The following is a 12890-nucleotide window of genomic DNA, read 5'->3' as shown; positions in this document are numbered from 1 at the left end:
AGATTTTCAACTGCATTTCACAGCTATTAGGTGAGAAGTTCAGTTCATCTGATGGTCTCACCATCTGCCAATAGAGCCTAGTCACTTCTCAAACACTGTGTTTCAGTGCTTCAAATTCAATAGACTTCACCTGAACTTTTGTTACAGCCCTACAAACCTAGCAGTAAAGGTGTTTATTTTTAGCAGCCCATTTGGATTCACCTCCTCACTCTGAGCCTGCTTCCCTGAGCCTTGACTTTCCTGGCTTCATCTGATTTACCAAACACAGCCCCTGGCCACGGGCTGCTTCCTATTAACATCACAGAGCAGCTAAAAGGAACAATGGCTTAGGCTGACTCTGGTCATGAAGCTTCTCCAAGAAACTGTGATACTGCTGGAAAGTGCACTGTCCCTCTGCTTGCTGTTTGTGTCCCACAGTGGTCCACAGGAACCACTCAGTGCTTCATCTGCAGGCACAGGGCACAGCCAGGCCACCTCCATCAGTCTCTGCCCCCTGCCACAGGCTGCCACTGACGCCTCCTGCCTCAGAGGGAGGGTTAAATAACATCGGTACTGAATATTACCAATAAGGTCAAGTCTCTCTGCTCCCAAAAATCAATACGCTTGGTCATGTATCTTTTTTCCCTTTTTTTTCTTTTCTTTTTAATGAGAATATACCGCCAGCTCCATCAGAAATTTTAGAAACCAAAAGGATTTAATGAGCTATGCTCCAGAGGTAAATACTAGCTAATGAAGGTGAAATCTGTACAAACCAGAACACCGTCCCAAAAGTAGGTGCTAAGTTGGCTGGCAACCTGTGACTGCTTCCTCTGACGGAGCAGCAGAACGTGAGGAAAAACAAAAAGGGAGCAAGATCTCTTACTACTATGATTTATGGTCACCCCACTGAAACATGCAATTCCTGCTGATAAAACAAAAGCAGCACCTGCCACTGGTTTTCCTCTGGCTTCACGCTTAAATAACCCACTCTGAAATAAAATCAGCGATGTGCGTGACCCTGAACAGGGCTTTACCTGCAGACGTGGGTTGATAGTGAAGCTGCCAGCAGTCGGGTTCATGCATGATACATACTGCACATTTGTGACCTCCTTCAGCGACAGCTTGGTCCTGTCGTACCTTTGGGCAAAACAAAAGCAGCAGCTGGGTGACTGCTGAAGTCCAGATTGGCTTCAGTGCTGCAGTGAAGCTGGAGGTCCAACCCTGCACCTTGCCAAGGCAGTGTCCAGCCTTGTCCTGGGACACACAGGAGTCCTGCTCTCTTTTTGGAAATCTTTCAGCTTCAACAACCTGTAGCTAATATTTATTAGTTGATAAGAAGTTCTGAGCAAAGCCCTCAAGTGTGTGACATCCTATGGGCACTGCTAAGACTGTGGGCTGAAAACCCAGACATGCCCAGGAGGGGCCACACTGCATCCTGTGTGCCACCAGCACTCTGACCTGTGCAACCAGCAGAAATGTCTCTCTGTCCCGCTCCTGCTTCACCCACACCCATGGCCCCAAACTTCTGCCTGTCTCTATACCCAGGAAGTCCTGAATTTCTGCCTGTCTTCATACCAAGAAAGCTTTTGGTCAAGCTCAGGTGCACACATGGCTAAGAAGCTGGATGCTGCTGCACCTCCCTGCCCGGTATTCCCCATGTAGAGAGATGAGAATACTCCTGTCCCTCATAGCGCTACCAGCTACCATGTAAAATGCACCCATCTCCTGCCCAAGCCCCATTACTTATTCTTCTTCAAATTACTTCTGCCTAGAAAACACTTGTTTGCTGCTGCCTGCCTGAAAACATCAGGTGTGCACAGCAGGGGCTCAGCAGGGAGGCTGCATCCCAGCAGAGGCCAGATCCACTGCCTTCCCCTGATCTCAGTGTTGCAGGGCATCGAAGCACAGCATCGCACTCCTCTTGTAGGCTCTGCATCAAGACCACAGCCCCAAAGCATGCCAGGAGCAGAGCAAAGCACCTCTCAACCAGGCTGGGAGCAAGTGAGTTGCTTTGCTGGGGAAGAGGAAAAGACCTGACTGTGTCCCCATCAGCCTCCAACCCCAGAAATATGAAATGGCAAAAGCAGGCCAGAAAGGGAGAACTGTACTTCAACTTCATCCCAAAGACTGGAGCTGAACAAAAAGTTCTTGGATGATGCAGCCCAAGCAGCCTCCTACCAGTGACCATAGTCCAGGTGCTGCCTGATGAGTGTATGGGGCTGCACTGTCCCATAAGGATCCACTTCTGGCATGTTCATGTCATCGATGAAATAGATGAGCTTCTTCGTACCCGGAGGGCCGTAATTTTTGCCAGCCTTTTTATCCAGAGGCTTCTCAAGCACACCTGTATGGAGGCAGAGATGCAAAGTTAAACTAACAGAGGGTTCATGTCAGCACAACAAAAAACAGCTTCCCACCCCAGCTCCATGTTGTGCTGCGTGCAGCTGCATCATCCCCAAGGAGCCGAGCAGTGCACAGGATGGGCAGGACTGCTCTCACAGCAAAGGGGAAAGCCCCAGGCCCCCCACAGCTGGCACAAGGAGACATGGTTGCTGCTTTTTTGGGAGGAACAGTTGGTCTTGGCGCAGGATGCTGTTCACCAGCAGGACAGTGGCAGCCCCCGAGCTGCGTCTGCAGAGTTGCTGGGAGCCCTGCACAGGGCTGGCAGAGACCTTTGGGCAGCTTTTTGGTCCAAATCGACCCAAACCAGAAAGCTATGTTCCTTATTTCAAACAAAATACGGCAAGCTAATAGCCTGCTACAAAAGGTATCTACTTCAGATCAAACAAAAGCAAGATTGAGACTCTGAATCCCTTCTGCATCATTTTTTAAACTAAATCTTACTGTCTGGGTTTATTCTGACCTATATCATGCCACTGGTTTTGTGAAAGTAGATGTGTTTTGCCTCACTTAGGCAAAAGGAATCCATTATTTGAGGAGCAAATTCCTGGATATCATCAGGACAAATTAAATAATATGTTAATTTTACTAACCAAGGATGCACAAGTTCCCTGATGCCCTCCCCAGAAATACCCAAATCTCCAGATAATTTGACAAGACTGATTTCCAACATGAGCTGCCAAAATACAACCCCATTGTCAGTAAGGTCATGCACGAGTAAGGAAAAGGATGCAAAGATAAGTTTCTTGTTTTAAAGTTTTGAAAGATTTTACTTTGTTTTAGCAGGAGGCTGAGGTTATATGTTGTAGAATATAAAACATAATGAATATTTACAACACCAGGCTGATATTTAATAAAAATCAGCCCGTATTGCTGCACATAATGCTTCATAGCTATTCATTCCAGCCTGAGCAACCTTTACTGACTAAGTGGAAAAACAAACAGAAGAAGTTATCTTCTGCTCAGATGTGATGGATTTTCTCCCATGAGCTGACTTCAAGAGCATCTTCAGTCTTGGGGGCTCACCGCTCTTTCAAAGATGGGGGCAGAATTTGTTTCGGGTACACAAGACTGGGTTGTCAACAGACATATAGCAGCACGGTAAGTAGCATTTTTTGTAATTAGACAGGACCTGCAAACGTAAATGGGACCGGGAACTTTTATAAAACTCCCCTTGTTAAAACTGTGCATTTAATCATGTGCAGAAGTTATTAAGGGAGATTTATATTCTGTTTTTTCAGACCATGAATTATATATATTTTAAATCACCACTTTTTTTTTTTTTTTTTTTTTTTACTGCTTCAGTGCATTTCAGAGAGTTTTTCTTTCCCACTACTCAAAATTCAGCTGATTTCTTGTCACAGACAGTTGCTGCACAAAGGAATGAATTGTGCTAAGAAAAATGATGAATCTTGCCTCAGTGGAGTATCTCTCCCCCTTCAATAAAAACATAATATTTGAGATTTCTGGTAGCAAGTTAAATTAAGTGTTTCAAATAAGCATTTAATTTAAATTTAATTAGTCCTTAATTAACATATAAAATCAGCCTTTTTTGAGGTTAAACAAGTATGCAGGAGATTCATCACACTGAAATGTAATTACTGTGGATCAAGTGACATGTTCGTGAAAGTTGCATTTTAATTCGAAGCCATATCTCACAATAATAATAAAGTGTCCACGTCTCTTCCTCCAAGATCCTGATATACTCAAATTGGCACCTGAAAGAAACAGTCACTGCAAATGGGGCTTTGCAAGTGTAATTCCTCCTGCCTGCTGCCTGTTAACTGGGTGGGGGGGGAGGGAGTTCCTGCAATTTTCTCCAGGCAGATCCAAAGCGGAAAGGATCTGAATCCCAGAAGCAAAGGAGGAAGGGTGCATGGAAGACGGGTCAGCATCTCCAGGGGGAGCAGAGGTCCAAGAGCGCACAAAGCAGACGGAGGAGTAGACCAAGTCCAGGCAAAACAGCGGAGAGTAGCAAACTTCAGAACAACAAATGCAATAGAGAGTGGCTTTTGGTCAAAACACACCAAAAAATCCCCCATGTTGGCCCCAGACCATGGCAGAGAGGACGTCTGGCTCCATTTGTCCCTATGGACATGGCTGTTTGTGAGCCACAGGGCCCATAAGGATGGTTTGAAGCATGTACCTGTGCTGTCCCTAAAAGACCCATGCTCTGCTTCTTATAAATCTCTGCACCAACAGGCGCCTTGTCTAAGCAATTGTTGGCTTTAAGATTTACCTTTTTTTAAAGAGGAGAATAAAACAAACAAACAAACAAACAAAAAAACCTGCTTTGTACCCATGTTTTACAGATTTAAAGAGGTGCCTGCTGGGGCACAAAAAAAAGCAGCCAACTGACAAACTGCACAAAAAAGGAACATATTAACTCTAAAAAATGAGCAGTAGAGAAGCATGCCGAGCAGCATAAATCATGCTTCACAATGCTAATCTCATAGCCACGTCTTTGTTCCCAAGCAAGATGACTTGCTCTTCTCTATAGAGAACGAAAGTGCCCGTCTCAGACCATAGCTCATGGCCACAGTAAATAGGGATGCACTGCCAGGTCTGTCTGTATAAATCGCAGCACCTGCACACGCTCGCACCATCCACACAGCAATAAATGAGCACACATTCCCCCACAGTGGCAGTCAGGTGGACAGATAGACAGCACAACCCATTTACCAACTCAAGGGCATTTCATGGAGACCCCAGATCGGGGGAAAAGGAAAGAGGGGACCAGACAGGAGAAAAAGGAGGCTATTGCCATGTCCCTGCTCAGGGCTATGAGACTGGCCAAAAGGTGAGACTGCACCAAAAGCCAGCATCCCTGGCTTACAGCCTTGCATGTCTCCATTAGCACCATCCTCTTTGCTAACTGGGATGCAATTCCTGTCATTACACCTTAAGGAATGTTTGCATACTAGCCAAGAATCTCACCCTATTCCCCTATTCTGCATGGGCATAATTGAAGCATCTTAAAGACACACCTCAAGTCGAGTACGAGCTGTGTGTTTTGTGAAATAGCAGCAGATTTAAGCACACACTTTGGCACAACCCTGAACCAGTCATTGGTGTTCAGAATTCAAATCCGCATGTTCGAAAGCATCATCTCCCACAAAACCAGGGGCCAGTGAGCTCAGGGTTTCACGCTGTCAGCAGAGAGCACACAAACCACACAGGCAGCACACCTACAGGTTCCTCTCCAAGTGCCACAGTGAGTGCTCCACTTCAAACCCCACTGGAATCATGAGAACTGGGTGCCCTGCCAGGCAGAAATCCCATGTCTCAGTTGTTGCCTCACCTTGCAGCATGGCAGAGGTGGTGTAGTAGTTAAACGGGACCTTCTTTACCATGTACACATCCGTGTCCAGAGAGGAGAGCTTGTCCCCCACCAGCACAGACTTCCCCATGCCCGCATTGCCCACCAGCATCACAGGGCGCTGGCGCTCCAGGAGCCTGTCCATGAAGTACCGCAGCCGAACTGTCTCAGTAGTGGGCACCAGGCAAGCCTGAGAGAGGAATAACAAGCAAGGGATTCCCATCACTGCCACAAATCCCACAGCCATGTTCTGGGGAGAAGAAAAATTGGGAAAGCCAGGAATGGGTGAGGAGACCCCTGTTTCTAGATCACACCGGGAAGGGGAATGATAAGCTTCTGCCAGCCATTACAGTTGAACTGTCTGCAGAGATGAAACCTTGACAGCTGGATGCTGGCAGCAGCATCTGGATCTCCCCACAGACGTTTTTCTAAAATGGTAACAGCTTTTTTCAAGTCATCTGTTTCCATTGGCACGTCTAAAAGGAAGGAAAAGCGTACCTGGCAAACACAATCCTCTACCTGCAGAAACTTTCTTTTTTCGTCCAAATCATAAAAAACACCCCTATTTTCAGGTTGGCACAGATTGACAACATGGCGCCTTGGGGGCTTTGTCACTACGTTGTGTCACATCCCACTTCTTTCTGTGGGTCACACTCCTTGGCCAAATCCACCCCTCTGCCTGCACCCTGGCACCCGCTCCTGGGTCATTGGGGTGGATCTGAGCCTGCCCCTGATGTACATAGGTCATAACCGAAAGGCCAGTGGAACACTACTCTTCACAACCAAAACACAGCAAAGAAAACTGGTTAATTAGTAGTACCTCATGCAGAAATCCATCCTTATTAAGAAATGCTTGACCTTTCATCATACTTCATCAGAACACCCGCTTACAAGCACTAAAATGCATTAATTCCTTCCTGACAAAGCCACACACTGCTCACAAACCTGTAATGGCATTTCTGGATCAAATTCAAACTGGGGAATCAGTTTAGACCAAGGCTCAAACTTCTTTGTTTCGGGATCAATGTAAAAGTCGAAGACTGTTCCCTGAGAGGGAAACTTAATAGTCTTGAATTCTGCTACCCACCACTTGCTGAATTCCACTCTGTAGTCCACAAGCTGCAAAACAAGAGGGGACAAAAATATGTTAATCTCAAGATCAAGATTCTCTATCTCATCAGTGATGGAGAATGTTATCTGGTCTGAGTCTACCAAAGGGGGACTGGTCCTTAAAATATACTGTGGAATTTAACGATCTTACTCTTTTTTCCTATTCTTAAGCCTAATTTTTCATTTTCTCCACTTCTTCTCATCACTCCTTTTTATTCACCCAAATAATTCATCCTCTGTGTTGATCACTCTTGGTATGTCTGAGATTAAATGGATGGATCAATTTGAAAAAGAGAAATATGTGCCTGTGACTAAACAGAGCACTTGATTGATTCTTGGTGCCTGCTTCTTCCAACAGACAAGGACACAACATCCGTCTACATCTGTGGTCATGGTTAGTCAAAGCATGCATACTAAAGCCTTTCCTCATAAATCATGTCAGTCTGTTAATACTTTGTTGTTGTCTTCTGGCATCTTTTCAAGCTATAGCTTTTTGGAGAAGCAGAATTGTACCACTACACAAAAACACCGGAGAGGGACCAGGCCCCTTCAGCTCTGCTGCATTTCTGCCATACTGCCCTGGAAGCATCTGCTGTCTCGGCTTTCCCCACTATGTCTTTCTACGCAGGGCGATTTTGGAGCATCTGAAATTTTGCAAGAGTTGGGATGATGCTTTTGCTTTTGACACTGGTTCAGGACTTGCAAAATGTGCTTAGCTTCCCCCTCTTGTTACTGATCTCCTATATGATATTGTGCAAATCCCCATGCAAACAGTGGGTATTTCAGCATTCTGCCCTGAGGAGAAGCAGGAAGGGGAAGGAATGGAAAGTTGCTGTTAAAAAGATGTCTATGAAATACTGGATGCAAAATTTAGTCAGTTTTAACAGTCTTCCTGGGGCATCTATGGGACTCTCCTCCCCATAGCCATGCAATGTGCTTTTCCAGGACAGAAACCCAACTGGGACTGCCAACACACTGCCTGTAGACTGATAAGCCTCCATCAGGAAACACGGGTTTGAAATGAAATGAACAGTCGCTGTAAAGTCCCCTGAGCTACCATCCACCAATAAAAAAGAGGATTTTAAAAACAGGTTATTAGTATCCCTGATTTTGCAGCCTCGTGCTATTCGGAGAGGTAGAATAACTTTAATTCTCCATTCTCCTGTTGTTCTAACTCCTCAGCACCAGTGGCAGAGCAGCCTTCAGCTGAGGGACGTGCCTCAGTGCTAAAAGCCTTCTCACAAGGGTGCCCTCGCTCTTGCACATCCAAACTGCCTGCATCTGCACTGAGCTGCACCGCCTGCCTTCCCTCACAGAGCAGCTTGGTGGAGATGCTCCAGCCCTAGCTCCTTTGCCAGAACAGTCTTCAGATTAAACTGCTTCCTTAATAAAAACCCTATATGGATTTCCACTAATTCCAGAGCCTTGAAATGGCAAATCTATCATCTGTTTTTACACGGAGGCTCCGCTACCCACCAACAAGCGCGGAGAAGCGGGAAGCCTTCCAGACTCTTTATCCTGACATTTCAGCAGCAAAAGGTCAACACGAAGGGCACCTTCAATGGAGAGCAATAAACAGATTTTATATTGGATCATTTTTCATCAGACTTCCCTTCATTCGGACTGCTGTATCCTTACACTCTCCGCTCTGACATTTACAGAGCATCAAAAGCAGCCCTGCATAGCCCAACCTCCAAGCCAAATCTCCCGGAGGGTTGATGTGCCTGTGCACAGTTCCTCCTGCAACCCACACAAAGGTTGCAAGAGCGTGCTGCTTGATGGCCCACCAGGCCCTGGCAGTGCAGAAATACCTGCAAACCATGCTGGGCCACACAGAGCGATGCCAGAGACTGATCCTGGGATGCAAAAGAGCTAGGCTGTGGGGAACATGGCACCCATCTGCCACACAACTGCACTCCCACCAGCTTGCTGAAGGAGCCTTAAGCTCCTATGATTAGGCAGCAGTTGTACTGCTGGAGCAAGCAAAAGCAGTGCTTCCAAGTTTTGCTGTTTTCTTTTTAATCACTCTGCACTGACAACACTGAGGCTGATTATTTCCCAGCAGGCACATGGGAAATGGAGGGGTCAAGTCCGCCACTAGGACTGGGAAAGCTGGGCTCCCACAGCCATCAAGAGAACTTAAAGGGTCCAGGTAGGCACCACGTCTAGCTCAGGCTGTGCTGCTTATCATTTCTGGATGTATCTGTTCCTTGCTATGAAGCAAACATGAGCAGTCCAGCAGCTGTTCCTGGCCACTGGTGAGGCACATGGAAAAAATACAAAGAGACCCTGTGAGAGCACTTGAGCAAAATCTGCAAATGGCAAGGCCTCTGCCCAAGCTGGGGTAAGAGCTTTGGTGTCAGATCCTTCCAGGGACCTCCCACATAGTCCAGGCAAAACAGGGGCCTGCTGAAGATCAGAATTCGACCTCTGAGCCCTCAATAGCAGTCCCCCAGCACTGAGCAGACCCCCACATCAGGATAACATGCTTTAGACTTAGGGATGAGGTGTTCTTTGATGAGGAGATGCAATCACTAGACAGATTCCCAGAAGGGACTGGACAGACCCACAGTGAGCAGCTCAAGCAGATGCCCAACGTAACTCTAGACACAGGCATTGCAACTGCTCACATTGATCCCTCTGCCACTTGCTGACAACCTGGCACTCAAAGTCCAGGACTTCAGGTACCATGTGCGCTCTTAGACCCTTCTTTAGGTGCCTCATGTTTCTCCTGCTTGCTTCTGAACCAGTGACACTCAAATTCTCCAGTTTACAAAGCCATCCTGGAGGCATCAAGGCCACCAGAGGATGCAAAACCATCATTAAAGCATAGGCACAACACCATGGAACAGAACCAAAGGTGGCCCCAACACCAGCAGTGTCACAGTGGTGCTCGGACATGCAGCCCACCATCATCTTGTCCATTATTACTGTTAACAGTGGGAAGCTGTAAAAAACAGCAGCTTTTCCAATTACTTGGAAATCAAGAGACAGCCAGGCTGCACCAAGCTGAGCCACGCAGCTGGGAAATGGGGCAGAACAGGGAGCCAGGGTGAAAATAAATCCCCCTTCATCCTTTCCTGCTTCCCCAGGGCAAGTCTATAGAATATCTCATGGTGTTCCCATAAGAAAGCCCCCACCAAAGCAGCTGTGCTCCAGCTCAGCAGGAAATGTCTGTGCTTGTCCCGTTTTTTGAGCGACAGTGTCTGACGAGGGGCTGAAAATGTGCAGTATTAAATGATGACCTTGAGAAAACTCAGTCTTATAATAACACCATCATTGAAGGGATCACACCCACCCCGTCTAAAGCAAGCTGATGGATTTGGAAGCTGACAGCTGTGATTAATCCATAGGATAGATGCACTGCGGGAAGCGGCATGGAGAGCAGTACCCTGTCTTACTCCACCTCTCAGACACCAGTGTATTTTGAATGTTAAAGACTGGTGATACAGGGCCTGATTAACCCTCCTGCACCAGGAAGATCTTGGTCTCTAGGTTGTGTCCTCAAGCACTGTAATCCTGGGTGTGGACATCGGTCCCTCAGTAGCTTGTCTGAGCCCAGCAGCTCACACCAGAACACACCAAACAGCCGGCTGCCCTGAGGGAGCTCATGGCAAGTGCCTGCAAACATCAACCCCAACCTCCCCGACAGCAGGAGAACTGGCTGTGCAGCTACTTTTCTGCATTAAAGTGAGACAAGGGAGACAAGAGGTCCTGACAAAGGTCAGAAGAGCCTTTGCCAGACCCTGAGAGACTTACAACCTCTAAAGAGGAACCCTTTTTCACATTTCGTGTATGATTTGCACAGATGCTCAACAGCCATATAACACTTCTGGCCAGATCGAAGACTTCAGTACCCAAAGGGCACCAAACTTTTGAGCTTCTCTAACAGCCCCACAGGCTCTCCAAGCAAAAAGATGCTCCAAGCAAAGAGTACCTCAACTGTCTACTGTCTACTTCCACTTAAATGGACACCTGTAATCCCCATCCTGCCCCATTGACCACATCTCTTTCTTACACGCTTTTATCACAAATTGAGGACAACTGATTCCTGATGTAAACCTATTTTTAATAAAAGCCAGTGGTGGCAAAGCACCATCTGGTTTGTGTTGCATAATGTAATGCCTATCTGCACAATCTGATGATCAAGACTGCCCCACTGATATATTCATCTGATAAATCAGCCTTAATTTGATCACGTTATACATATCCACATGCCTCTATAAATTAACTTCATGTTTCTCCCCAGTGAAACATGTCTCAATAAGCAAACAACCCCCTGCCTTTATCGCTTGACCCCTCAGCCTTTCTGCTCTGGTGCTACACCTCAGATAATGAGGTCTTTTGCAAACTGAATTGTTGCATTCAGGTTTCTAGTTCATTATCATCTACCTGCAAGAAACTGGCATTACTGATAAAGCACATTTTGGAAAGTACTAAAAAGAAAGAAAGAAAAAAAAAAAAAAAGAAGAAGCCGAAGCCTGTTTAGAAGATTGCTGAAGCAGCAGCTTCGTTCTTACCTGGTCTTGAAACATTGATCCACCAAAGGCCCAGACAGCAGCAAAGACAAAGTAAAGTTCATACAGCTCCTTGGGACAGTCAGGAGGTGTGTTCTCCTCCGTCAGAAGGCATTCAAGGAGGTAGCACAACATCTGAACCATGCTCTGCTCAGGAATGGGAATAATCTTCTTAAACCTAGATGAAGGAAATTGAAAGCACAGGAAATGTAATTGGGTACAGATACACAGTCACTTACAACACAAGAAGACAAGCCTAGAAAATCTTTTTTGGAATATCAGCATTTTACTTTTCTTCAGTGTGTGTCTTATTCAGGGGTACAGAAATAAAGAGAACACCCATTCTCTTCCTTGGACCTGCTGGCACTGGCACATATACAAGTAATAACAGTAATCAGAAGTTTCAAGCATTTTAAAACTTTGATCCTCTTGAAAGAAGTAAAATGGAAGACTTGCTAAAGGCAATGATTTCCTGTGAACCCAACAAGTTCAAAAGCGGTCAAACAGAGGAGTAATAAAATAAACCCTTTCATCTTGCCATTTTACATTCATTTAAGCTACACTTACAGAATTCCAAACTAATATTGCAGCAGCACTGAAGTCTTCCATAAAGTAATTATAGCTATTTGAAAGGTTAGTTCTACAATTTCTGAATTAAGTAAGGTACCAAAATACTCGGCTCAGGGCTGTCTGCAGCTAATCCTATGGATTTCATGGTCTGACACAATGTTAAGCAACACAGTGGGAAATGTCCAGTGGACTTGCTGCCAACAGCTGCAACCAGCTTGGTCTCACAGGGAGCAGTTCCCTATTAAGGTGCCCAATTCCTATTTCCAAGGCCACTATTTTCACTACATCAGACCCTTCTGAAACATCCTCATTGTGGTTGATAGCACCCACGTTCAACTGTATGCTTATTTTTTCTTTATTTTTGATGGTGGTGCCTTTTTGTTGTTGCTGTTGTTTGTTTGTTTGTTTGTTTTTAATGAAGGTGGAAGTTTGGGAAGCAGAGTATGGGAGAAGCTTCCTTACTCAGGTTTGTTGGGACTCTACTTTGGCCAGTCCTCATCACATTATGATTAAGAGAGCTGTCTCTCACAATAACCAAGGACTGCATTCTCTGGTGGCATCCCCTTGAAGCTAACTTAAGCCAAGGAGCATCAGGGCCTTTCCAAAATTCCAAATTCTTCATATGCATTGGATTGGTGTCCAGCAGGCTGGATGTCTGCAAATAACTGACTTCCTTTTTTTCAAATGCATCAGGAAAAGAAACTCAAGAGGTAACTGCTTCAAGAGCAATCCTATCCTCTCTCACAAACACCCGTTTCTTTATTACCACTGAAGGATGGGGAAAAAAAAAGTGGGAAGAAGGAAAAAGGAGATCTGCTCTCTCTCACCTTCCAACCTTCCAAACAGCAGGCTGAAAACTTTACTTCAGCAATGGTCTAAAATTTCTACTGAAAAGTGATTTGTGGAGTGGACTTAAGTCCAGCCTGACACATCAGGAGACCAAGACAACTTCTCTTTAGCATCTCCTGGATCTACTTTCCAAGAGATGCAGCACT

General features: G+C 45.8%; 1 protein-coding gene across 6 annotated transcripts in view; it reads right to left on the bottom strand.

Annotated features, from left to right (window-relative positions):
- DNAH9 (dynein axonemal heavy chain 9) overlaps positions 1-12890 on the bottom strand; it is a 199429-nt gene that overhangs the window by 128209 nt on the left and 58330 nt on the right. For 5 of the 6 annotated variants that reach the window (XM_068654543.1, XM_068654540.1, XM_068654541.1 and 2 more), the window contains 5 exons: positions 11329-11503; positions 6644-6817; positions 5681-5888; positions 2158-2323; positions 1014-1116 (listed from right to left, as the gene is read on the bottom strand). In XM_068654543.1, coding sequence (XP_068510644.1) covers positions 1014-1116; positions 2158-2323; positions 5681-5888; positions 6644-6817; positions 11329-11503 — 826 coding nt within the window. Of the gene's footprint in view, positions 1-1013; positions 1117-2157; positions 2324-5680; positions 5889-6643; positions 6818-11328; positions 11504-12890 lie in introns of those variants that run through there. The other variant, XM_068654546.1, reaches the window with a different exon arrangement.

This window comes from Anas acuta, chromosome 18 (assembly GCF_963932015.1).
Source record: "Anas acuta chromosome 18, bAnaAcu1.1, whole genome shotgun sequence".
In the NCBI taxonomy this organism is placed as follows: Eukaryota; Metazoa; Chordata; class Aves; order Anseriformes; family Anatidae; genus Anas; species Anas acuta.
Note: the sequence above shows the minus strand (reverse complement) of the source record. Positions and strands in the feature narration are given on the sequence as shown.